The sequence below is a fragment of the Eumetopias jubatus genome, unplaced genomic scaffold (assembly GCF_037043125.1).
Source record: "Eumetopias jubatus isolate StellerSeaLion01/CBP00866 unplaced genomic scaffold, mEumJub1_p1.0 scaffold_4, whole genome shotgun sequence".
NCBI classification, from domain to species: Eukaryota; Metazoa; Chordata; class Mammalia; order Carnivora; family Otariidae; genus Eumetopias; species Eumetopias jubatus.
Window position 1 is genome coordinate 102,733,516 of NW_028274810.1, and position 23,776 is coordinate 102,757,291.

The 23,776-nt window shown below is 47.6% G+C and overlaps 1 protein-coding gene across 2 annotated transcripts; it reads left to right on the top strand.

Annotated features, from left to right (window-relative positions):
* The first annotated feature begins 534 nt into the window (after positions 1-534).
* NOL9 (nucleolar protein 9) lies at positions 535-20,745 on the top strand. 2 transcript variants are annotated; one of them, XM_028108455.2, is made up of 12 exons: positions 535-900; positions 1,805-2,024; positions 2,404-2,531; positions 4,556-4,691; positions 4,814-4,910; positions 5,462-5,559; positions 10,785-10,946; positions 11,366-11,663; positions 12,650-12,761; positions 15,347-15,524; positions 16,796-16,929; positions 17,581-20,745. In XM_028108455.2, exons 1-12 carry the CDS (start codon positions 544-546, stop codon positions 17,728-17,730), a joined length of 2,070 nt encoding a protein of 689 aa, XP_027964256.1. In that variant the 5' UTR covers positions 535-543; the 3' UTR covers positions 17,731-20,745. The 2 variants fall into 2 exon arrangements, with proteins under 2 accessions (XP_027964256.1, XP_027964257.1); XM_028108456.2 differs by having other exon boundaries at positions 4,817-4,910.
* Positions 20,746-23,776: the final 3,031 nt, after the last annotated feature.

The following is a 23,776-nucleotide window of genomic DNA, read 5'->3' on the forward strand; positions in this document are numbered from 1 at the left end:
GGGTTTTGGAGCCTTTTACCCGGGCCTCAGTTTGCCAAATGAGACATGGCTTTGAGTTGACCTCCTCCCAGCCTTAGTTTTCGGACACTGAAAGTTTGAGTGAATCATTGTGGGTTTGCCTTGTTATCCAGGGTGGCTCCCCTCAGCCCAAAGACAACTGCATGCAAACACAGTATGCAAATAGACCGGTTTTGCTTAAACTGCCAATCCCGGTTCTTTTTCTGCAAGAAAAATTCCAAATAGATTTCCGGAGAGGCGGCCCAGGACTCAAAGCCGGGTATCTGGCCGGGGTGGGGCTTTTGCATAATGTAAATGAAGCCCTCGGAGGGACGGCCCGGTGGGGTGTGGCCAAGGCTGCCGCCCCTGAAGCCCCCAGGCCGGCGGGAGCCTCCGAGGGGCCGGCGGAGGCCCAGGTGCACTGCTGGGGCCGCCGGCAGAGGGCGCTCGCGGCACCCAGGCCACTTCTTTCAGCCTCTCGACGGGCCGCGGGGCGGAGCGAGTGGATCTCGCGAGATTCTCGCGCGACTGGCGCCAGTGGCCAGCATGGCGGATTCGCAGTTGCTGCTCAAGCGGGGTCCTTTTCGCTCCACGTGGCTGCGTGCCCGCAAAACTCGGACACAGCTCGTTCTCAGCCGCCGGCCCCGCCGCCGGCTCGGGACCTTGCGCTGGTGCGGCCGGAGGCGGCTCCGGCGGCGGCTGCTGCAAGCCCAGGCAGCCGGCGCGGACTGGCGGGAGAGCGGCTGCCTGGTGTCGCGCGCTGCGACCCGGAGGCCCAAGACCGCGGCCCCGAGCCCGGCTCCGGCCGCAGCCCCCGCCCCGAGTGGCCCCGCGAGCCTCCCCATCCCGCCGGTGCGGCCGGCCGGCCCGGGCCGCGCGTTGGTGCTGCTGCCGCTCGAGCAGGTGGGTCCCGCCGGAGGAGCGGCAGCGCCAGGACTTGCGGGCTGGGAGAAGACCTTGCCCCATCTGCAGGTTCTCCGGCCGCAGGTGGAGCGCATTCCTCCTGGCGGTGGTACTGAGCAGGGGTAGCTAGGACCCTGTTGTGGGACTCTAGGTCTTCAGAGCTGAGAGGGACTTCAATAATAGTAAATAATACTACAAGGTCACATTTACTGGGTGCTTAGAAAGTGCCAGGCTCTATGTTCTGAGTGAGGTTTACGAGCCCTTTTAATACTGTTAGCTGTCTATGGAGTCATTACCGTTATTTCCGAAAATTTACGAAGAAACTGAGCTATAGCTTAGGTAACTTGATAGAAGGTACTCAGTAGAGGCAGGGCTATGTTCAAATCCAGGCAGCCTAATTGCAGGTCCTTTGCTCTTCCCTTGCTTGCATTGGATTTCCTCCAGTGCGAGAGGAAAGTGAAAACCCAAGAATGGGAGACACTTGGCTGGCAGGGGGCCTTGGTAGAGATAGGGATCCGTGAGAACAGCAGAGCCCAGTTCGTGGGACCCCCCCCCCTTGTTGTTCATGTGTCCGGATACACCAGCCATCTCTGTAACTGTCCTGGGATATGAAATTAGGTTAGAGGTATTAAGTACCTGATGGTCACCTAGTACAATGTATTGTTACTTGGAAATCCCCTCCCCTTCGATATGTGAATAGCAATTAAGATTTTAGAAAACTAAAAAAAAAAAGGGGGGGTGCCTGGCTGGCTCAGTGGGTGGAGCGTGCTGCTCTTGATCTCAAGTTGTCACTTCCAGTCCCATCTCCAGCATAGAGTTTAGTTAAAAAAAGTTTAGAAAATTTCAGTCTCTAGTAACAGAATTAGTAATGTTATGTTTTCCTTTCTTTGTTCTTCCTTGCTAGGGTTTTACTTTTAGTGGGATCTGTCGTGTGACTTGCCTCTATGGCCAAGTGCAGGTGTTTGGTTTTACCATCAGCCAAGGCCAGCCTCCCCAAGATGTCTTTTCTGCCTACACCCACTCTCGATTGACTATCAATGCAGTTCATTATTCCATGCCTGAGAAAAGCAAGAAGGAGATGAAAAGGGAAGCCCGAGCTTTGCTCAGATCTCATCTTAATCGGGGTAAGAAAAGTAACTGGATAATTTACTGAGGGTGTACTATAATAAGGCTGCTATTTTTAGGTCCTTCCTATTGCCTAGACATTACACACTTTTCTGTGTCTATTTAAAGTGAAACTTGAGTGGAACTTGTTTTCACCATTTTACAGATGAGAAAAATGGCCTAAGACCACACAGCTATATTGTGTAGCAAAAGCAAACCTGGATTGACTTCTCCATCCAGGTGTGTTCCTGATATGCAGTATGGTTTCCTAAAGAAGGCTCTTGGACATAATTCCTGCTCTCAAAAAGTTGACAGTTCAGCCGAAAAGAAGGTAGTCCTAAATAGTGTAGAATTTAATGGAGTTGCTATTTCTAAGGTAGTTTGTTTTTCTCTTTACAGATGACAGATGTTGGTTGATGAAGAATTTTTCTCCTCTCTGTTCCATTGTGATGCTAGAACAACTGAAAACCCCCACTGTGAACTTCTTAGTTAGCCATCCAGGTTTATCTTACGTTTTCGTACAAGAGGTAGGACTAGTTTTCATTTGGAGCTGTGCTAATTATTTTCACCAGAACAGTCACACGTCAGCTGGCTGTAGGATGCTCCCTTGGAAAATCAGTCTGTCGTGTTGTAGGTTGTACACAACGTCATCTGTGTGTGCAGTAAAATAGCATAGAAAGGCGTATCATGAAAAATATTGTCTCCCCTTCCTCGTTTTATTGCCCAGTGAAAGCCATCCTTTCATATTGTAGGTGATCAAATGCCTTTTGGAAATTTTACTTTATTTATTTATGTTTTTTCCAAAGATTTTTTTTTTTTTTTAATTTTAAGTACAATCTACCCCTCAACGTGGGGCTTGAACTCACGACCCGAAGATCAAGAGTTCCATGCTCTACAGACTGAGCCAGCCAGGTGCCCCGCCTGTTGGAATTTTTTAAATGGTTATCTTTTTATCTTGATTTATTAACTTGAGATAGTATAAATTTCCTGTATGAATATACTTTACTTATAATTTCTCCCATCTCTCTCTTTCTTGCCTCCAAATTTTTGCTGTGTTATTACTTTCTTAAAGTCAAGTTCTATTGCTATAATTGTCCCCCACGAGCCATAAATTGAGCCTGATCTGCAGGATTATCAGGCTTGTGGATGTGAGGTGTGGGGAAGAACCAAGGAATACATGCTTTTGGGTGCAGGGCGTTACTGAGATGGGGGCACCGTGGGAGGAGCAGATTTAAATGTTCACCTTGACCTGCCTGTTAGACATTCCGTTGGAATGTTGGAATTCTGTTGGAATTTCAGCAGAATGGCCCAAAGGCCGAGAGGTGGGATAATAACACCAAGGGAGTTGATAGAGAAAAACAAGGGGGTTCAAAGTCACGGCCCTTCGGCACTACCAAGAAGAGGTCTGGATGAGGGAGCAGTAGAGACTGAGAAGTAGGGGTCACTGATGTTGGAGAAAAACCAGGTGAGTATGATCAGGAAGTCTTCAGAGGAGCTGGACAAAGAGCACAGGTCTGGTGCAGACCCAGTAGCTGGATGAGGGCCATGGAGAAGGAAATGGGAAACCTGTGTCACCAAGCCTTTGCCTCTTGCAAGTGAAGGTTCCAAACACGTTAATACTGTTTTCATTCATTTTTAGCTTTATTTTTTTTTTTTTTCTGGGACTTCACCACCACTCTTTATATTCCTTATGCTCCTTCTTGGGTACCTTCCCTCCCCCACTGTGTTTTTATACGTTCTAGAGTTATTTTTTCATACAAGGCAGATAGTGAACTTTATATGATCTCATTTTATAAGATACTCTTATTTTGCCCTCCATGATTGATAGTTGAGCACAGTATAGAGTTTTTTTCCTCGAAACCTTGAAGGCCTTGCTCCACTGTTTTCTAGAATCCATAGTTGCTGATAGGAAGTCACACGCCAGACTGATTCTTGTTCCTTTTATGATGTTTTTATCCTGGGGTTGATGAATTGAATGAGGAGGTGATCATGGATGGGTCTCTTCATTGATTCTCTTCACCACGGAGACCTTGTTCCCTTGGAGCCCCATCCGCTGCAGCAAGGGCCTGCTCCTCCATTCCTTGGGTTGGCCGGTGGCTTCCTGGTACTTCTGCAGAGCACCCGCGGGCTTAGTGGGCCTGTTTTCCACGTTCTTTCAGCCCGGTCTGCATGGGTTCGTTGTCTTTTTACTTTATGTCTTTGGAGACAGCCTTGATTTTGTTCTAAAGCACCAACCTGTTCAACAGCTGTGGTCTCTTTTGAATTGTTATTGTGGCAATCGCTTTTTAAACTCGCACACGTTTTCCTTTCCTGCGGGGTCTCCTGCAGAGGTGATGGCAGCTTGGAAGTGAATGTGAGCCAGGAGGACAGGTACGGACAACTGAAGGAGTAGCTGATGAGGCTCACTGAAGGGATGGCTGTGGGGGTGAGAGGGTGGGCTCAGATCTACCTTTCATAGCTCACGACTGTTTGAGGCTTACTAATTTAAAACTGGAGGAAGAGACGTGCACTTGTGTTCATGTTTTCTTAAAACTTAAATTGTTCATTTCAGAGTCCAACCTTCCAGATTAACTCTGAACATGTAGCCCTGAGGTCTGTTGGCATTAGAAGAGAGAAGAAGAAAAACGGTCTTCGTTTGACAGAGAGTGCCTTGTCGGCCATGGAGGAGTTGGTCACCGTGTCCTGTGGTGAGTGATACCTGGTGGTAAAGGGAGCATTCATCCCCCAGGGCCTCAGAGGATCACAATTTACAGGTAGAGCCCTAACGAAGGTGGCTAATTTGAGGTTTCAATGTTTGTTTTACCTCCAGAAGAAGTAGACGGCTGCCCTGTCATTCTGGTTTGTGGCTCTCAGGACGTTGGAAAGTCAACATTTAATAGGTACCTCATTAACCAGTTGTTAAATAGGTAAGAGTGTTTTTGTTTTTGTTTAGATACGTTATCAGATTAGGGTCATGAAATAGGATTTTTGATTTAAGAAACTAGATGGGAATGCATCTTGACTTCTCAGTAGGGATTATCTACACGTCTGTGCAAAGCCACTCAGCGGAGTGACGGCACTCTCTGTTAGGCTGTGTTTTGGAGTGAGGCACATCGGCCTCTCGGGGTGAACTGACCGTGCTTATCGGTGAGTGTGCAAGAGGAGTCACTTGGCGTCAGAATCTGTTTGTCCATACCCAGCGGTTCAGAGTAGGGAGCAATTCTGTTGTGTTTTAAAAATCAGATTTTAGGAAAGACAAAGTTGTATCCATATCACGAATGGGTACTGTGACCATGCCTGCATCACATTTTCTTTTTACTTTTTTTTTTATGTTGATTGCCATCTTTGGAGCATTCTACGTAAAAGGCCGCATAGGGTAGATTGTGCCTGTGTATTGCATAAAGTCTGTAAGATCTGATTTATTCTTTTGACAGAGTAAAGGTAGTTGAGATTTTCCTTATTCCTTTCAAATTTTCAGTATTTCCTGCGTTGACTATTTGGAATGTGATCTGGGACAGACAGAATTTACGCCTCCAGGTTGCATTTCTTTACTTAATATTACAGAACCAGTTCTAGGTATGTATTACACATTTCTTTGATGTCTTGGTTTTATAAAACTCAAATATAATGATCTTACAAAAAGCTAAAAAAATGTAAGGGGCGTCTGGCTGGCTCAGTTGGTGGAGCATGCAGCTCTGGGATCGAGTCCCGCATCGGGCTCCCTGCAGTGGAGAACCTGCTTCTTCCTCTCCCTCTGCTGCTCCCCCTGCTTGTGCTCTCTCTCTCTCACTGTCTCTGTCAAACGAATAAATATAAATAAAATCTTAAAAAAAACGAACCGTATAATGATGTACCCCAAGAAATTACATTGACATGATACCATTAGCCAATCCATGGATTTTATTCAAAATTCACTAGTTAGCCTTCTAATGTACTTTTTCTGGTTCAGACTCCAGACCAAAGTCCCATGTTGCTTTTTTTTTTTATGGTAAAATATGCACAACATGATATTTACTCTTTTAACTGTTGATAGGTGTACAATTCAGTGACATTAAGTGCATTCACAGTGTTCTCTACCCTTCACCACTGTCTGTATCCGAAACTTTTTCATCATTCCAAACCGTGATGGTGGCCCCATTAAAGAACACTTGCCCCCTCCTCTCCTTCCAGCCCCTGCTAACCTCTGTCCCAGTCTCTGTCCCTGTGACTTTGCCTACTCCACATACCTCATGTAAGTGGAGACACTATTTGTCCTTGTGCCTGTTTTGTTTTTTTTTCTAATCATAATGATTTTTCTTCTTTTTGCTTATTTTTTTGTTTTTATTTCAATCCAGTTAACAGTGTTATTTTAGTTTCAGATGTACAGTACAGTGATTCAACACTTCCATGCGTCACCCAGTGCTCATCACAACAATGCCCTCCTTCATCCCCATCACCTAATTTCCCCCATTCCTGGCACCCTCCAAACATAAGTGTTTTAAGATAGTCCATATTGTAGCAGATAATCAAAATTCATTTCCTTTTTGTGGGTGAGTATCATTCCATTGTATACATGGATCACATTTTGTTGATGCGTTCAGCTGTTGATGGACAGTGGGATTGTTGCCACTTCCTGGCTTCTGGGAATAGTGCTGCTGTGAACATCAGCATACAAATACCTGTGCAGGTCCCTGCTTTTAGTTTTTTCAGATGGACACTCGGAGGGGAATTGCTGGGTCGTGTGGTAACGCCATGTTTAACCTTTTGAGAAACCGCCAGCCTGTTTTTTTTACAGTGGCTGCATTTTGCATCCCCATCCTCAGGGGCTCTCGCTTCTCCACATCTTATCATCTTAATCCCAGCCATCCTGTCACATGTGCCCTGATAACTCACTGTGGCTTTGATTTGCCATTTCCCTGATGGCTGATGATGTTGAGCCTCTGTTTCTGTGCTTGTTGGCCTTTTGTAGATCTTTGGAGAAATGTCTGTGAAGTCCTTCACCCATTTTTGAATTGCATTGTTACTGAGTTTTAGGAGTTCTTTGTATATGTTCTGAGTGTTAATCTCTTATCAGATAAACAATTTGCAAACATTTTTTCCCGTCTTTTGAGTTTTCTTTCTGTTTTCTTGATGGTGTCCTTTGATACACAAAAGTTCTTAATTTTTATGAAATCCAGTTTCCTTTTTTTTCCAGTTTATTTTTTCTTTTGTTGACATTCTCTTGATGTCATATTCACAATGTTGCTAAGTCCAATGTAAAGATTTTTTCTAGGGGTGCCTGGGTGGCTCAGTCGTTAAGTGTCTGCTTTCGGCTCAGGTCCATGATCCCAGGGTCCTGGGATCGAGCCCCGCATCGGGCTCCCTGCTCAGCGGGAAGCCTGCTTCTCCCTTTCCCACTCCCCCTGCTTGTGTTCCCTCTCTCGCTGTGTCTCTCTCTGTCAAGTAAATAAAATCTTTAAAAAAAAACTTTTTTTTCTAATGTTCTTGGAATTTTGTAAGTTTTAGCTCTTACATTTAAGTCTTTGGTCCATTCTGAATTAATTTTTGTATATGATATAGGGAAAGCATCCAACATCATTTTTTTGCATGTGGATGTCTAGTTTGCCAATTATCATTTGTTGAAGACTGTCCTTTCCCCCGTGGAATGGTTTTGGCACCCTTGTGGAAAAGCACTTGATCATATATATGAGGGCCTATTTCTGGGCCCTGTCTTTTATTTCATTGGCCTATATATCTGTCTTTATGCCAGTTCTGTGCTAATGGAGGAATGTGAATCCTCCCAACTTCATTCTTTTTCAAAATGGTTTTGGCCATTTGGTACCCTTGCAATGCTGTATGAATCTGAGGATCAGCTTTTACATTTCTGCGGAAAAGGCTGTTGAATTTTGGTAGGGATTGCATTGATTGAATGTGTATAGCTCACTTTGGGTGACACTGACATCTCAATAATGATAAATCTTCCTATACATGAACACAGGATGTCTTTCCAGTTTCTTAAGTCTTTAAATTTTTTCCAGCAATTTTTTTTAAGATTTTATTTATTTATTCGTGAGAGACAGAGAGGGAGGCAGAGGCCTCCCTCCATTGAGCAGGGAGCCCGATGCAGGACCCGATCTGAGGACCCTGGGATCATGACCGAGCTGAAGGCAGACACTTTTATTTTTTTTAAGATTTTATTTATTTATTTGACAGAGAGAGCAGGAACACAAACAGGGGGAGTGGGAGAGGGAGAAGCAGGCTTCCCGTGGAGCAGGGAGCCCGATATGGGGCTCGATCCCAGGACCCTGGGATCATGACCTGAGCCGAAGGCAGACACTTAATGACTGAGCCACCCAGGCGCCCTCTTCCAGCAATATTTTGTGGTTTTCAATGTGTAAGTCTTTCACTTGGTTAGATTGGTTCCTAAGGGTTGGATTCTTTCACTTATTACCATAAATGGAATTGCTTTCCTAATTTCTTTTACAAATTGTTCACTATTGGTGTATAGAAACACACATGATTTTTGTGTATTGACTGTGTAACCTGCAACTTTGCTGAATTCCCATATTAGCTCTAATAGGTTTCTTGTGGATATTTTGGTATTTTCTAGTTAGAAGATCGTCGTCTGTGAATAGAAATAGTTTCACCCTTCCTTTCCAGTCTGGATGCCTTTGATTTCTTTTTCTTGTCTCCTAGCGCTCTCAGGCTAGAACCTTCAGTGCAGTGCTGAATAGAAGAAAACATCTCTTTCTTGTTCCTCACCTTAGAGGGAATGTTCTTCACCAGAAGTATGCTGTCATTTGCAGGTTTTTGTCATTCCCATCGTCAGGCTAAAGAAGCTGCCTTCTGTTTCTAGTGTGTGGAATGTTTGTATCATGAAAGTGTTGGACTTTGTCAGGTGCTTTTTCTGCGTCTGTCGAGATACTTGTCTGGTTTTTGTTTAGTTGACTTTTAAGCAGATGATAGATCAGGTTGCTGGATTCGTTGTGGATTTAACAGACTTTTTGACAAAAATAAGTAGGGCATTCATACTGTTTTTACAGTTTTATCAAAACTGTTTAGATTTTGCTTTCTAGCTGGTTTCATTGTTCCTTCTCTTCTTTTACATTTTCCCTAGTCCATTTACTTTTCTTTTCCTTTTTCACCCCTTAATATTTCAGCAGGTGTTTCCCCAGACAAGGACACATTATGATACGTAGTCATAATGCGGCCACCGAGTCAGGGTAGCAGTTCGGCCGTGGTACTGTTCCCTCTTCTGTCCTCCAGCCACCTGCCGGGGCCCAGTGTGTATTTGCAAATCTTTAGTCTTCTCCAGTCTGGAGCATTCCGTCCAGCTTTTCTTATCTTTTAAGACCTTGGCAGTTTGGAAGAGTACATTTATCAAATGTCCCTGTGGTTTGATTGAGATGTGGTGCTCTGTTCTCAGTGCATCATATCAACAAGCTGTCAGTTTGCCCTGTTACCAGAGAGGTTAACTCTGATCATTTGGTTAAGATAAGTGTTTGCCAGCGTTTTCCACTCTGCCTGTAACGAAGTGTGTTATTTCTTCTGGGGTGTGACTGCTTGTGGGCCCCCCTCGGTGGACAGAGCTAGGAAATATACGCATGCTTAGATCCATACATGCACATACATGTGTATACACACTGCATCTATATCTCCTTGTTTGTATGTTCCCTATGTATTAAGAGCCATGAGTTTATTGCTATCATTCCGATTCCAGTCTGACAGCCCGGGTTTATTCTAGTTAGCCTTTCCCCTTCCATATTTATAAGTTTCATCTCTGATGATAAGAACCGTGGCTATGATTATTCTCCATGTATTTACATATTTACTCAGTCCCTTTGTATTTGTTCAATCCCTCTGCTTTGCAGGCCACTTCCTCAGCTGTGGGCTGCCCCAAATCCCCATACCCCACCCTTGAGGGGAGCCTCGCCAGCCCTGTCCCAGGTGGCCTTGCACCAACCACATTAACCAAGGCCCTCACCCTGCCGACTGTTGGCATGTGGTCTTGGTCACCAGCCTGCTGAGTGAGTTCCCAGCCCCAACCAGAGAGGGGAGTTGGCTCAGGCTTGACAGACCGGTACTGCAGTTAGGAGCGTCTGCCCTGGAGCTGGCTCACCTGAGTTCAAGCCCAGCTGATATTTACTCACTCTGTGACCTTGATCAAGTTAAAAATGGAGATAGTAATACTACCTACCTCATAGGGTTTTTATGAACATCAGAGACTAATGTGAAGTACATGGGACATAGTAAGTGCTAGATTCCAGCAAGTGATTGCCCTTGTTCTTATTTGTCCTTTCATTAGAACGTCAACCCTGTAAGGATGGGTGTTGCTTTGTTCACAGGTGTATCCTAAGTATCTAGAACAATGCTCAGAGTGTTACAGGTGCTCAGTAAATGTTTGTTGAGTGAATGGTCATATTAGGACAGAATTGGGATTAACTCTATGTAAAAATGAGCATGTCTTTGTATGAAGTTGAAAGCTTAGATTTCTTTTTTTTTTTTTTTAAGATTTTATTTAAGAGAGAGAGAGCATGAGCAGGGAAGCGAGGCAGAGGGAGAAGCAGACTCCCCACTGAGCAGGGAAGCCCGATGCGGGGCTCGATCCCAGGACGCTGGGATCATGACCTGAGCAGAAGGCAGACACTCAACTGACTGAGCCACCCAGGTGCCCGGAAAGCTTGGATTTCTGAAAATGGGATACAACTATTCCTAGTGGTAGAATGGTCTGGTAGGACGGTCTTTGATTTCCTAAGGATCCTTGTCACTGGTGATGGCCGAAGAAAAACCCTCACCTCCTTTTAAATAGTCACAGATTCAAACTCTTACCTTTATCTTCCTAGGACCACCTTTCACCCACCAGAGGACACCACAGAAAATGGTATATTATGGGAAACCTGCTTGTAAAAACAACTGTGAAAATTATATTGAGATAATAAAGTATGTGTTCAGCTCCTACAAGAGAGAGTCCCCTCTCATCATCAACACAATGGGCTGGGTGTCAGGTAAGCCTGGGAAGGCACATCTGGCCAAAAAGGTGGGGCCATGTGAATAAGCTTTTGGCTTCAGGCAGTAACGCTGGAGCCCAGTTTTTAGGAGATTTCTTTCTTTCTTTTTTTTTTTTAAGATTTTATTTATTTATTTGAGAGAGAGAATGAGATAGAGAGAGCATGAGACAGGGGAGGGTCAGAGGGAGAAGCAGACTCCCTGCTGAGCAGGGAGCCCAATGCAGGACTTGATCCCGGGACTCCAGGATCATGACCTGAGCCGAAGGCAGTCGCTTAACCAACTGAGCCACCCAGGCGCCCTAGGAGATTTCTTCTTAGGGATCCTTTCTTTGTCTCAGAACAGCTGTGCCATGTTCTTATAGGAGTGTGTCACGGTTTTAGTAGCTCACCAACTGCCCGTGTCCTCCCCCTCACAGACAAAGGGCTTTTGCTTCTCATCGATCTCATCCGGTTGCTGTCTCCCAGCCACGTCGTGCAGTTCAGTTCTGGCCGGAGCAAATACATGCCGAACCTGACCCCTGACTATGTGGATGATATGGACGGCCTGTACACCAAGAGCAAGTCCAGAGTCAGAGACAGAGGTTTCCAACTGGCAGAGTTTACAGAGAGTTTGGAATTCGCTGACGAAGAAAAGGAGAGTCCAGTTGTGTTCACTGGACATAAGCTGATATGCGTCCAGTCGGACTTTGCGTTTAGGAAAACTCCGAGAAACAGGTAATTAAACTGTCATGGCTGGAGGATGAAGTTCTGTGCAGTTCAACAAGGCCTTCTGCCCTCAATTCCTTAAAAGGAATTAAGTGTTCCACAAGTTTTCAAATCTGTCTCACAGCCCTATGTTCATGAAGGAGAATCTGTTCTTTTCTGAGCTGTTATTGTCCCAATGGAAACACAGACAACCTCTGACTTAAGATGGTGTGACTTTCAATTTTCCCACTTTATGTTGGTATTAAAGCAAATACATGTTCGGTAGAAACTGTACTTTGAATTTTGGTCTTTTCCTGGGCAAGCATGGTGCCGTATGACCTTCTGTCCTGATGCTGAGCTTCAGGTCAGCCTGGAGGGTGAGCCGCAGTACAGATGCCATTCTCTGCCCATACAGCGTAGGCTCTGTGTTAGGTGATTCTGCCAGGCTGGAGGCTAATGTGAGTGTCCTGAGCACGTTTAAAGTAGGCGAGGGTAAGTTGTGATGTGCCGTAGGCAAGGTGTCTTTTTTTCTTTTTCTTATTTGACAAAGAGACACAACGAGAGAGGGAACACAAGCAGGGGGAGTGGGAGAGGGAGAAGCAGGCTTCCCGCTGAGCAGGGAGCCTGATGCGGGGCTTGATTCCCGGGACCCCAGGATCATGACCTGAGCCGAAGGCAGACACTCAATGACTGAGTCATCCAGGCTCCCCTGGTAGGTGAGGTGTCTTAAAGGCGTTTTCAATGTCTGATATTTTCCCCTTTTCGTGGGTGAATGAAGATGGAACCCCGTTGTAAATCGAGGAAGACCCGTATCCAGAGGTGGCATTCAGCTCTGGTTGCCAAGAGCTTTTATTGAAGGAGAGTCTTTACATGTCATGTTGCTCCAGTGGGTTTAGAGAAAGGGTCTGCAGATGTTAAGGTGGGAATGTGTGATCTCTCTACACGTAACCTGTGTAATGACCAATGGACTCTGTTTCTGAGGTTAAATCTCTACTTTGTTCTGATTTACTTTGCAGAGAGTCGCATAATAAAGTTCTTCGAGATTTGGCGGTACTAGGTTACCTCGGCCAGCTGCAGCCTCCAGTGCCAAAACCACTTTGTCCTTTACACGGTCTCACACCCTATCAGGTAACCTCACTTTGGATGAGGGATTCTCTGTGGATGTAACGAGGCCTCGTGGGGCTTCCTGTGTGTGTTCTCCAGCCACTTTATGATGCTTCACTCATTTTATCCTTAGAACGGCCCTGTGGCATAGGTTCTGTAACTGCCTCAGTTTACAGATGGGAGGTCGAGTAATCTAGCTTGAGAGTCCATGTTCTTAGCTGCTATCCTGTGTTGGGCACGACTGTGCTTCCGTGCTGGTTAAGAATGTTCTGCCTGATCCCAGAGGTGGCACCAGGCAGTCCAGCTCCAGCGCTCCCACTGTTTAGCTGTGTGTGAGTCCACGTCTTACCTGGAGAAAGGAGGCTGTGCCACACCTCAGAGGATGGTTGTATGGGTTCAGTGAGTGTTCGCAGTGGTTCCTGGCAAATGGGGACCACTCTTTTTTTTGTTGTTATTTTTTTTAAATGTAGCCTCCATGACCAGCGTGCAAACCCAGTGCCGGGCTCGAATTCACGACCCTGAGATCATGACCTGAGTTGAGATCAAGAGTCAGACACTTTACTGATTGCGCCCCCCAGAGACCACTCTTGAAAGCATTTCATACTATTGTCAAAAGTGGATTCTAGGGGCCCCTGGGTGGCTCAGTCGTTAAGCATCTGCCTTCGGCTCAGGTCATGATCCCGGGGTCCTGGGATTGAGCCCCGTGTTGGGCTCCCTGCTCAGCAGGGAACCTGCTTCTTCTACTCCCTCTCCCGCTCCCCCTTCTTGTGCTCTCTCACTCTTTCTCTCTCAAATAATATAAAATCTTTTTTTTTTTAAAGATTTTATTTATTTATTTGACAGAGACACAGAGAGGGAGCACAAGCAGGGGGAGCGGGAGAGGGAGAAGCAGGCTCCCCGCTGAGCAGAGAGCCCGACGCAGGGCTCAATCCCAGGACCCCGGGATCATGACCTGAGCCGAAGGCAGATGCTTAACGACTGAGCCACCCAGGCGCCCCTAAATAGAATCTTTAAAAAAAAAAAAAAAAAAAGGATTCTAGCACCAGAGTATTTGCATCTTGGAATCCTAGCTCCTTAGAATTATTTTGGGAAGAAACCACCATGATATTAGAATTCCAGATGACAAAAGATTAAAATAGCAATAGGTGACATTTCCTAAATGCTTACCCTCTGCTGTGCTCTTTTCTGAGCCTGTTAACTTCTTTACTCACAATGGTTTTATTATTACCCCATTTTAGAGATGCTAGAACTGAGGTCAGGGACACTGAGTCAGCTTGCCTGAGGTGGCTAGTAAAAGTTTGGGCTGGGACTGGAGCCCAGAGTATTCACCCTGTGCCATCCATACTAAGCACTCCCTGTGTGCTGGGCGTTCTGCTAAGCACTTGAGATGGAACAGCTCGATGGATTTGTGGCAGCCCAGTGAGGGAGAGGCTCTTTCATTCCCTGTTTACAGCTTTGGAGACGGGCACAGGCGGGTAGAGACCCTGGCCTGAGGTCACACTCCGGAGGCACTCCTGAGGCAGGAGCAGTGGGGCTGGCCAACAAGGATGTGTCTCCCAGGCCTGATGGTGAGATCTTCTCTCCTGGAGAATCTCAGGCAGTTAGTTGAATGAAGTTTTGGTCAAGGGGGTCATTTACTCAGAGATGCTCTACAATGGAACTTGAAGCTTATCTACCAGTAATTGCATCTGCCTTTTACTATTTCAAATTTGGTTTTGGAATCTAAACAGTATAATAGAATACTTTTGTACTTTACAAATCGGGAATTACCCAGAGAGTTACACATTAAGGGTAGTTACAGTTGACATTTAAACAACACCAGTTTTAATTGCACGGGTCCACTTATATGCAGAGTTTTTTTGATGAATACAGTCAGTCCAGTGTTGTAAATGTATTCTTCCCTGTAATTTTTTAAATAACATTTTTTTTCTCCAGCCCACTTTGTCATGAGAATATAGTATATAATACACTCAACACACAAAGTATGTGTTAATCGGCTGTTATGTTATCGGGAAGGCTTCTGATCGACAGGAGGCTCTTAGGAGTTAAGTTTTTTTGGGGGTGTGGTCAGAAGTTATTTGTTGATCTTTGACTGCATGGGGTGGGGAGGTCAGTGCCTCTACCCCCTGTGTTGTTCAAGGCTCCACTGTATTTACCTTGTGCTCCTGGAGTTCAATCCATTTTTCTTAATTTAGTATGTTACATAGAGAATAGATGGAAGCTTTTTCTCACTGAATGGAGGTTTGCTTTCTGACATTAGGAGACCTCTCAGCAAGTGGGGTTTTCTCAGTCCCCCCCTGACTTTAACGCATTTAGAATATCTTCAGATTTGTGTCTTAATGTGTCTCTTCAGATAAGAAAGTTCCAGGCATCAGTTTGGATTTCTAGCAAGTGTTGGCTGGTGAAGAACTTTGTATGAATTTCTTAGGTACTCTGTATTAAAGTAGTGAAACACTGACCAGTGTTTGTTAGCATTTCTGTTTTGATACTTTTTGGTGGGTAGTTTGGCCAATATAACTTCAGATACCTACCTGCCTAGTCAACTTCTAAAAATTAAAAGTAGCCTTTCCAGTAGAATTAATAGAGGGAAGTGCACATTTATTTTCCAGGTCCCTTTCAATGCAGTTGCGCTCCGGATTATTCATGCTGATGTCGCTCCTACCCATATATTATACGCTGTGAATGCCAGCTGGGTTGGTCTTTGCAAGATCCTGGATGATGTCAGAGGATACGCAAATGGTCCCATCCTACTCGCGCAGACTCCAATCTGTGATTGTTTGGGGTTTGGTGAGTGAAAGTAAAACATGTCTGCATACCTACTGAAATCAGTACCCTTCTCCAACTGTATGTGGCTGGTCTTGACCTTGGATCTATCTCTCAGCTGGAGTGGTCAGAGTGCCTCTGGCTTCTAGACAGTGTGCCTGGGGCTGGTGGGCAGGAAGGAAGCAGCATTTTCTCTGCTTCTCCTGCCAGGATTCCTAAGGGCCTGGTCATGGCCTTCTTGTCACTTGACATGTTTTCCCTAGGCCATTTGTCCATCTGCTAGGGCCCTCGATCCATCTTTAGGCTGACTTCCCACAGGATCTCTGTAGCATGACTGTGTGTCTGAACTCCAAGCCCAGCTCGCTTCTCCACTTGGGTATCTCACTGGCATCTGAGACTTAGGTCCAAGACTGAGGTCCTAATTTTCTCCCCAAATCCCCTCCACCCTGCACCATCTACTGTTCCCAGGCCTGTGAGGAGTCCTTGGAAGATTCACTCTGGTGTTCACGCCAGACCTTTGGGTCTACCTTGGCACCCCCTTGCCTTCATTCGACACATCCAACCCCCTAGCAGGGGTGGTAGCTTGTTTCCAAAACCTGTCTGATTCCTCTGTCTCATCTCTTCTTATTCTGCCAGTCAGAACCACCGTTTCTGTGCTGGGCTTGGCACCTTCGGGTGATCTGAGGACAGATGGGAGTATGTCACGTCCTGGTGCCCCCATCACTCTGGCCCTGGACCATTGGCCTGGCCATGCTTTAGGCCCTTCCTCCTTTGCCAAGCCTACCTCACATGATTGTCCCCCTGGCTCACTGAGGTCAATAAATGTCAGGGTATGTTTCTGGAAGGGTGCTGGACCTATGTAACTGAAAATTAGCAAAACTCTTACATAATCAAATACACGTTTCTGAGTTAGACAGCACTACTTCAGAAACTGTGTCACCTGGTACAGACCATGAAGAAGGAATTGAGGACGGGGAAAGATTGAGTCATTTGCGTGTTCCGCATGGGGTGGCTTTTCTTCCTGGCCTGAGTGTGCCTTACTTGAGACAGTCTAGGACTTTGGCCACTTTGGTTGCTCACGGCTGACCAAGAGGAAAGGTTCCAAGAGATGGGAGATTTGACGAGTCTTGACCAAGAGTAGTCAAGTTCTCCCATCTCTTGGAACTTTATATTTTCAAAGCAAAACACAGTTGAAATTGAAATTCTTATTTTAAAAGCCATTCTACAATTCCTAGTGGTGGGGAGGTATAATACCTTCCAGAAAGGATTATTTGTGTGTGTTTTGTGTCTTCAAGGAATTTGTAGAGGGATCGACATGGAGAAGAGGCTTTACCACATCCTCACTCCTGTGTCCCCAGAGGAGCTAAGAAATGTGAACTGTCTGCTCGTCGGAGCCATTTCCATTCCACAGTGTGTCTTCAAGAGCCAAGTGAGTGCCACTCCCAGGGGCAGCCCTGGGGGTAGCCAGAGAGCATCATGGGGACGGGTTATTGTGCGGGAACTCCACACTTTGTTGGAGAGGCTGAACGAGGCAAATGGAGTATCCAGGTGGCCTCAGAGGCCCATGGCCATGAATTGCCATCATTCGTGGCCAGGAGCCCCGTGGTAGAGACATTGTCCCAGAAGTAGGTTATGGGAGGGGAGAACAGAGGTGGTCTCCCCAGGATGACTCCTTCCTGATGCCGGTCTGTAGATGCACCTGTGAGAAGGTCGCGGGAAGGTCATGTTGGCTGAGGACATCTGTGTGGTGGCGTGGGGAGGCAGTGGATGTTCTCCCCTCTTAGCTGCTTAACTTGTTCGAGAGAGAGGCGCACCCACGCCTTCCCCCCCCCCCCACTCTTGTGCTGGTCGATGTGTTTGTGCGGTTGAATTGGACAGAAAGGCAGCAGTCACCTTTGTACCTGGGCCATCGGGTCAAGTGGACCCTCTGCAGGAAGGGAGACCAGAGGTCTTAGGAGTGCAAGGACCTCACCCAGACTCTCCCTTTTCACAGTATTTTCTGGGGAAGAAATGAAATGCTGCAAACTAATTGGCAGGATTTGGGGTGTTTCCATACGTTCTCTTCATGTTTCTGTTTCAGCATGGGCTCGAAGGGACAATACCTTACATCACCACAGATTATAACTTTAAACTTCCTGGAGCATCAGAGAAAATTGGAGCAAGAGAAACCGAGGAGACGCGTGAAGAGAAAGTACACCCAAAACCCAAACTCTATCGCAAAATAAACTGATACTGACATAGTAAGGGAAGGAGCTTTTACCGGAAAACTGGACTCCGTCTCCAGCCTGAAGTCAGACTGATGGTGATGGCAGGGAATGGTGCACTTATGTCGCAAACAGTGTTTCCTCTGTAACTCGTGAATCTAGAGTCAATTTAACTCTTTTGAAAACTCCATGACTTAAGAGTTTTGCCCTAGTGTTCTGTATGCTTCTTCATACTTAACTGTTTTATTTTCTAAAGGGTTAAAGCAGCAGGGAGAAGTTTGTACACCATTAAAACAGAGAGAACACTGTTGATTCCTCACAAAGCTCTTCAAAGACCTGGTTGTTGGAATCTAAATAAAAATAGGGAAACTGGGGCCACAAAAATCTACCAAAGAGGAAGGAGGGCCGGCCAGCAGGCTCGCGAGCATAACAGGATGTGAGGGCTCCCCTGGTCCTCGCCCAACGATGACAGACAGGCAGGAGGTCCCAGCAGCAGGGTCTGCCTGTGGACAGTCACCGCCACGGGTCATGCTCATCCCCTGCTCATCTGATGCCGTCCACACACTCTTTCATTCCCGTGGTCCAGTGTTCAAAGATCACGTTTGGTCTCTTCAGTGTGATCAAGGTTTCATAGATAAAATGTTTGGACTGGAGCCATTCGTTTTTTGGGGTTCTTTCATCTGATGACTTTATGCTGAAAGAATTGCTCTCAAATCCAGGAAACCTTTCCTGTGGTCTCTTTAGAATGAGCTCTGTCCTAACTGACTTCTCACCTGAGACCGAGGACATGCTGTGGGCAGCGCCGGACCCCAGGCTGTTTGGAAGAAGGAGCAGCAGAGCAGCGCCTGGACAGCCCCGTCTTGCCCTTTACGGCTTGACGGGAACTTGTATGTGCAGATGAATCTGCCACCTAGCGCTTTCTCCAAGCGGGGGCAGGAGGCCGGTGATGATGCTGTTCTTCCGGATGGCTTTGGGGGAAATGATGGAAACCCATTCTTCGTCTGCTCCCCGGTTGTCACAATTCTTGATCCTCCAGGGTCAGAAGTGATTTGGGTAACCAAGGATATCAGGCGGGGTCACGTTATTTGTGCATTTAAATCTGTGAGAGTCTTAGGTAGCATTTCAAATTCGTCTTGTGGATTCAGCTTCCTACAGATTATGTGGAAAGCTGGTTATTCAGATGTGGGTTTTAACGTCTCTGTTCATTTAAACTGTTGGTTTTTGTCCTGTTTCTTCTGGTGGCCCCTCGGCATCTCAGACCCAACGTGCTCCCTGGAACTCTGCCACCCCCCAGGGTTGGTTTTGATTCCCTAGAGACTGTTTAACTTCGTTGCATCTTATTTATATTTAAATTTACCTTGTGCATGTTTTCTGTCTTGGTCTTGCCAAGAATTTTGACAATCTGCCATCATCAGCGTTCTGCCTCCTTCCCTAGTTCCCTGTGTCTTCACAGCGATACTCACTCTCGGTCCCGGGCGGCAGGTCTCAGGAGGAATGAAAGCGGTGCCCCAGCGTTCCGTTCCATTCAGGCTTGCCTTTGGCCTGATGTCCTGCTCTCTTGAGGGCTGTGCATATGGAGGAGGCAGGCATTGCCACTAGAGGGAGCTGCCAGCCATTGGTCTGGCGGGCGGGGGGGCAGGCGTGCCCGGGAGCCTGCCTGGGGTTTCCGGAGGGCTCAGGCATCCTGGAGAGTTGGCTCTGTGGCCAGCTCAGGGGGCCCTGGTCAGACCCGCAGCCGTGCCATCCACCCTGGATATCTGTCCCTGTGATTGTCGACGTCAGCAGCTGGGGCTTTTTGTCATTTCTATCATCCTGTGGTTCAGAATATGGTGGTAAGTTCTACACTTGCGTTGTTCTTAACAGAAACTCAATCATGTGTGTGTGTGTGTGATTTCCAAAGTAGCCCATGCTTATTTTAAGAAAAAGAAATAACATGACTTAGACCTTGAAACCCTAGTTGCTGATTTTGTGGTTCTTTAAAGCCAGGTCTTTAGAAGAGATTCCTTTATAGGAAAGATAGATGTGAAAATAAATGACAAGATTCTTGGATTCTGGGGTTTTAGTTTGTAAACAAAGGTCAGTTCCCAGCTGTCCTCTGTTGGGCCTGGGGACAGGAAATGGCGGACCCTCGAGAGCATGGCCTGGAAACAGGAAAGGGGAGAAGGATGGTTGAGTGGGCCCTTCAGGTGCCGTCACTGTCTGAGCGTCAGCCTGGGAGAGGCCTGGGCTGGCACCCCTGGGACGGGTGGCTGCCTCCACGCCGCACCTGGGATTTCTGCCCCATGGGGTGTGAGTGCCTCGAGATGCAGGCCCACGTTCCTTTCCTTGTGCCAGATGGTGGTGGTTTTTTGTTTTAATTGTCTAATTGGTAGTCTTATCCCTCAGGTTTGGATGTGGCAATATAGTGGTTAAGGCAATAGGCTTTGGTATGAGAGCTCTGAGTTGGAATCCTGAGGGGCCCTGGCCAGCCGCTGTGACTTTGTGGGAGACACTCAACCTCAGCCTGTTGATGTCTTCAAGATGGGCTGGTGGCTGTTCCTCGGGGTGCCTGCGTCATCGGGGGTACACGAGGCTTGTCTGTATGTAGCGGGGCAGTACCCCGAGAAGACAGGGACCAAGATTGTATTCCTCACAGTCACATTGGGATGAAGAAGAAACTAAATGTTTAAATCCACAGCCGCCTTTCCGTCCTGCCTTCGGGCAGGGTTCCCTTCAAGCATTTTCCAGCCCAGTGTGCTGTTGTCAGAGCTCTGGGGGGTCAGTTCCGGGTCTGCCGTTAGTCCCCGTTCCTGGCAGTTCTTCAGAAACCCCTGTGTAACTGCTTTTAAAGTTGTACGAACCGTTCGCACATGTAGAAAGTGACTTTCAGTCGCCACCACGTAGGTAATCACTGTTCTTGCCGTGACGCTGTCTTGTCTGGTGTTGCTCTGAGTTGTGTGTGTGTGTTCTATAAAATCGGTGTCCTGCCGCATGTGTGGCTTTTTTATCCTGCTCTTTTCACTTAACTCGTGAACTTCTATATCATTAAATATTTTTGAGAACATGAATTTAATTGTGTAATTTTGTTACATATATAAATAGACTCTTTTATTCTAGGAAGTTATTTAAACACTTAGGAGAAATTATGGCAAAAACTTTGGGGAAAATAAAGCATTGGAAGGTGGAATCTGGGTGCCAGAGCGGGGAAGACAGGAAACCTCAGCAAATGCCTGTGCTCTTTTCCATTTCAGTACTTCTTTTAAAGATTTATTTATTTATTTTGTGGGGGCGGGGGAGAGTGTGAACGTGAGGGAGGGGAGAGCCAGAGGAGGGGGGAGAGAATCCTCAAGTAGGCTCCCCGCTGAGCACGGAGCCCGACACAGGACTCATCCCACAACTCCAAGATCATGAGCTGAGCCAAAACCAGGAGTCGGACGCTCAACTGACTGAGCCACCCAGGTGCCCCTCCATTTCAGTGTTGAGTGCGGTGGGAGTTTTATTTTGGGCCCAAGGATGTAAGTTAAGAGAAAATGCTGTCTTTTCTGTACCATCTTTGAGAGTATGTTAGAAAGAAGAGTTTTGCTGTCAGAGAAGTTTGAATTAAAAGAGGAGAACCAGGGCTACCTGGGTGCCTCAGTCGTTAAATGTCTGCCTTTGGTTCAGGTCATGATCCCAGGGTCCTGGGATCGAGTCCCGCATCCGGCTCCCGGCTCAGTGGGGAGTCTGCTTCTCCCTCTCCCTCTGCCTCTCCCCCTGCTTGTTCTCTCTCTGTCTCTCTCGCAAATGAATAAATAAAATCTTAAAAAAAAAAAAAACTCTGCAAGTGCATGGGGTGCCTGGGTGGCTCAGTCGTTAAGCGTCTGCCTTCGGTTCAGGTCATGATCCCAGGGTCCTGGGATCGAGCCCCGCATCGGGCTCCCTGCTCCTCGGGAAGCCTGCTTCTCCCTCTCCTACTCCCCCTGCTTGTGTTCCCTCTCTCGCTGTGTCTCTCTCTGTCAAATAAATAAAATCTCAAAAAAAAAAAAAAAAAAATAGAACCAGCCTGGGGCCTGTGCCCGTCGCTGCCTCAGCAAGTGTGTGCTCAGCAGCCCCGTCCTCACTCTCCCTGTGCTGGCCCGGCAGAGGGAGCGAGCCTTGGCCGACCAGCTGAGCCTGAGCGGCGGCTGAAATAAATACAGGGGCCGCCTGTCCTGTAAGGGGCCTCTTCAGAAAGGCTTTGCTAAGTGGAAAGATTTCCAAGGCTTGGCCAGGGGAAGAGTGGGGCAGAGGGTGGCTGGGGGGCAGTCCGAAAAACCCACTTGGAGGCGAGGGGCAGCAGGTCCATCTGGGAATGCTGGGAGCTGAGTAAGCAAAGTCTTGGGAGTCAGCAAACAACTGAGCCGAGCTGCCAGGCAGACAATGGGTTGGGCCGGCCTGGGAAGCCAAGGGTTGCCATGGTGACGGGCCCTGATGCCGCAGCCCTGGTGCTCAGCAGACTGTGGCTTGGAAGGTCTCTGGGCTGTGAATGTCTGTCGGGCAGGGAGAAGCCACCAAACTGTCAGACCTTCCTCCTTGCAAGGAGGCCAGCCTCGGGGAGCTGCTGCTAGCCATTGGGATTGCAGAGACAAGGGTCTTCGTGGAGTTACCTTCCAGGAAAGGAGGAAGGCCCCACCAAGGCAGCCAGGACCAGGCGAAGTCCGTTCCAAGGAGCAAATGGGTACTTGGGAATGGAAAATCCACGGGGAAGAAACCACCAGCAAGGAAACAGTGCGAACTATGGCCACAAAGTCCATACGTTAAAATAGCGCCCAGGGGGCCTGCATCGGAGGCGAAGCAAGTTGGCCAGGGCTGAGAGCTCCCTGGTTTTCTGTGCAGATGATTCAGCTGGAGAAATTCAGCCTGGAGCTAAGTCTGGGAGAAGCCGCCTGGTGCTGGGTCTGTAGCTGGGCAGAGGGGCAGAGACCTGTGGGTCTAGCGTGTGGCTTGAGGGCCAGGCAAGGCGCCAGCATGCCCGAGGGCAAAGCATGAATTCAGTCCCGACACGATGTGGGCCTCCACCTCCTGGCTGGCTCAGCCTCTGTCCAGGAGCCGTTCTCTGAGTGTTTTCTGCCCCTTTGTCCAAAAAGGAGGGTTGACAACCCAGAGTGAGAATAGGGAGGCTTTGCAGGTCTCAGAAGGGCCACCAAGCCCCACGCTTGCAGAATTAGTCTGAGCCCTAGAAGAAGCTCTCCGGGCTGGGCGTGTTTGTCCTTGTTAATTGGCAAGGTAATGAACTGAGAACATGGAAGGCAAGGGTTGCCCAGCCCAGCGAGTTCAGCCGTCCGCTCTGATTTATGTGTGCAGATGACGTCCTGTCTTCTGAGAAGGCAGAAGTGGGAGGCTTTCCGTCTCCGCCATCCAGCTCCTAAAAAGAAGGAAGAGCATGATCCCATGCGTACGAGCTGCTGTAGTGGTGGAGCTGACCAGCTGCCAAAGGAGGGGGCTGGGAGGGCCAGTGGTGACGGGCAGCTACCCAGCTTCCTCTCTGGGAGCTGGAAGGTGGGTGGGAAAAGTGCCCCAAGACCCTCCAAACTGTCACATTTTGTGCATTACAGTCGTGTCCCCATTGCTAGGATGGCCTGGAACAGGTTCTCAGCCTTGTCTTTGTAGCTCAAGAAAGGCCTTGAAATTCCTCCTACACCATCAATAGTTTTAAGTTCTCTTTTGATACATGCCATGGCACATTTTGGCAGTGGGGGGTCAGGAATGTGTGCATGGACTCCAATAGCATTCCAGCACTCCAGAGTCGGAGCCCTGGCCTGGGGCCTCGTTGGCCACTGACCGCTGTGTGCTCAGATAAGAGCACCCATTCTGGCCTCCACCCTGCCACACCTTGGCCGGCCCGAGACCTGTAGGAAGCAGGCAGTCATGGAGAATTCCCCCTAATACCCACATGGGCCCTTCACTTCGGGGTTATCCCCTTCTAGGAAGGGGTCTGCACTGCCGACGTTTCCTTCCTCGGGCTCCTCCTCACAGGAGAACTTACCTATCACGGCTGGTCTCTCTGCTGGGAGCAGCCGGAGAATAAAATGAATGTGTGCATCCACGTTGGCACTTTGTCGTGTTAATATCCAC

Excerpts from the sequence above, each read along its gene's own strand:
- NOL9 (XM_028108455.2), top strand. The coding sequence starts at position 544 with ATGGCGGATTCGCAGTTGCTGCTCAAGCGGGGTCCTTTTCGCTCCACG. Across the intron at positions 4,692-4,813 it reads GTTGGTCACCGTGTCCTGTG|AAGAAGTAGACGGCTGCCCT; the intron begins GTGAGTGATACC and ends TTTTACCTCCAG. Across the intron at positions 15,525-16,795 it reads CTGTGATTGTTTGGGGTTTG|GAATTTGTAGAGGGATCGAC; the intron begins GTGAGTGAAAGT and ends TGTGTCTTCAAG.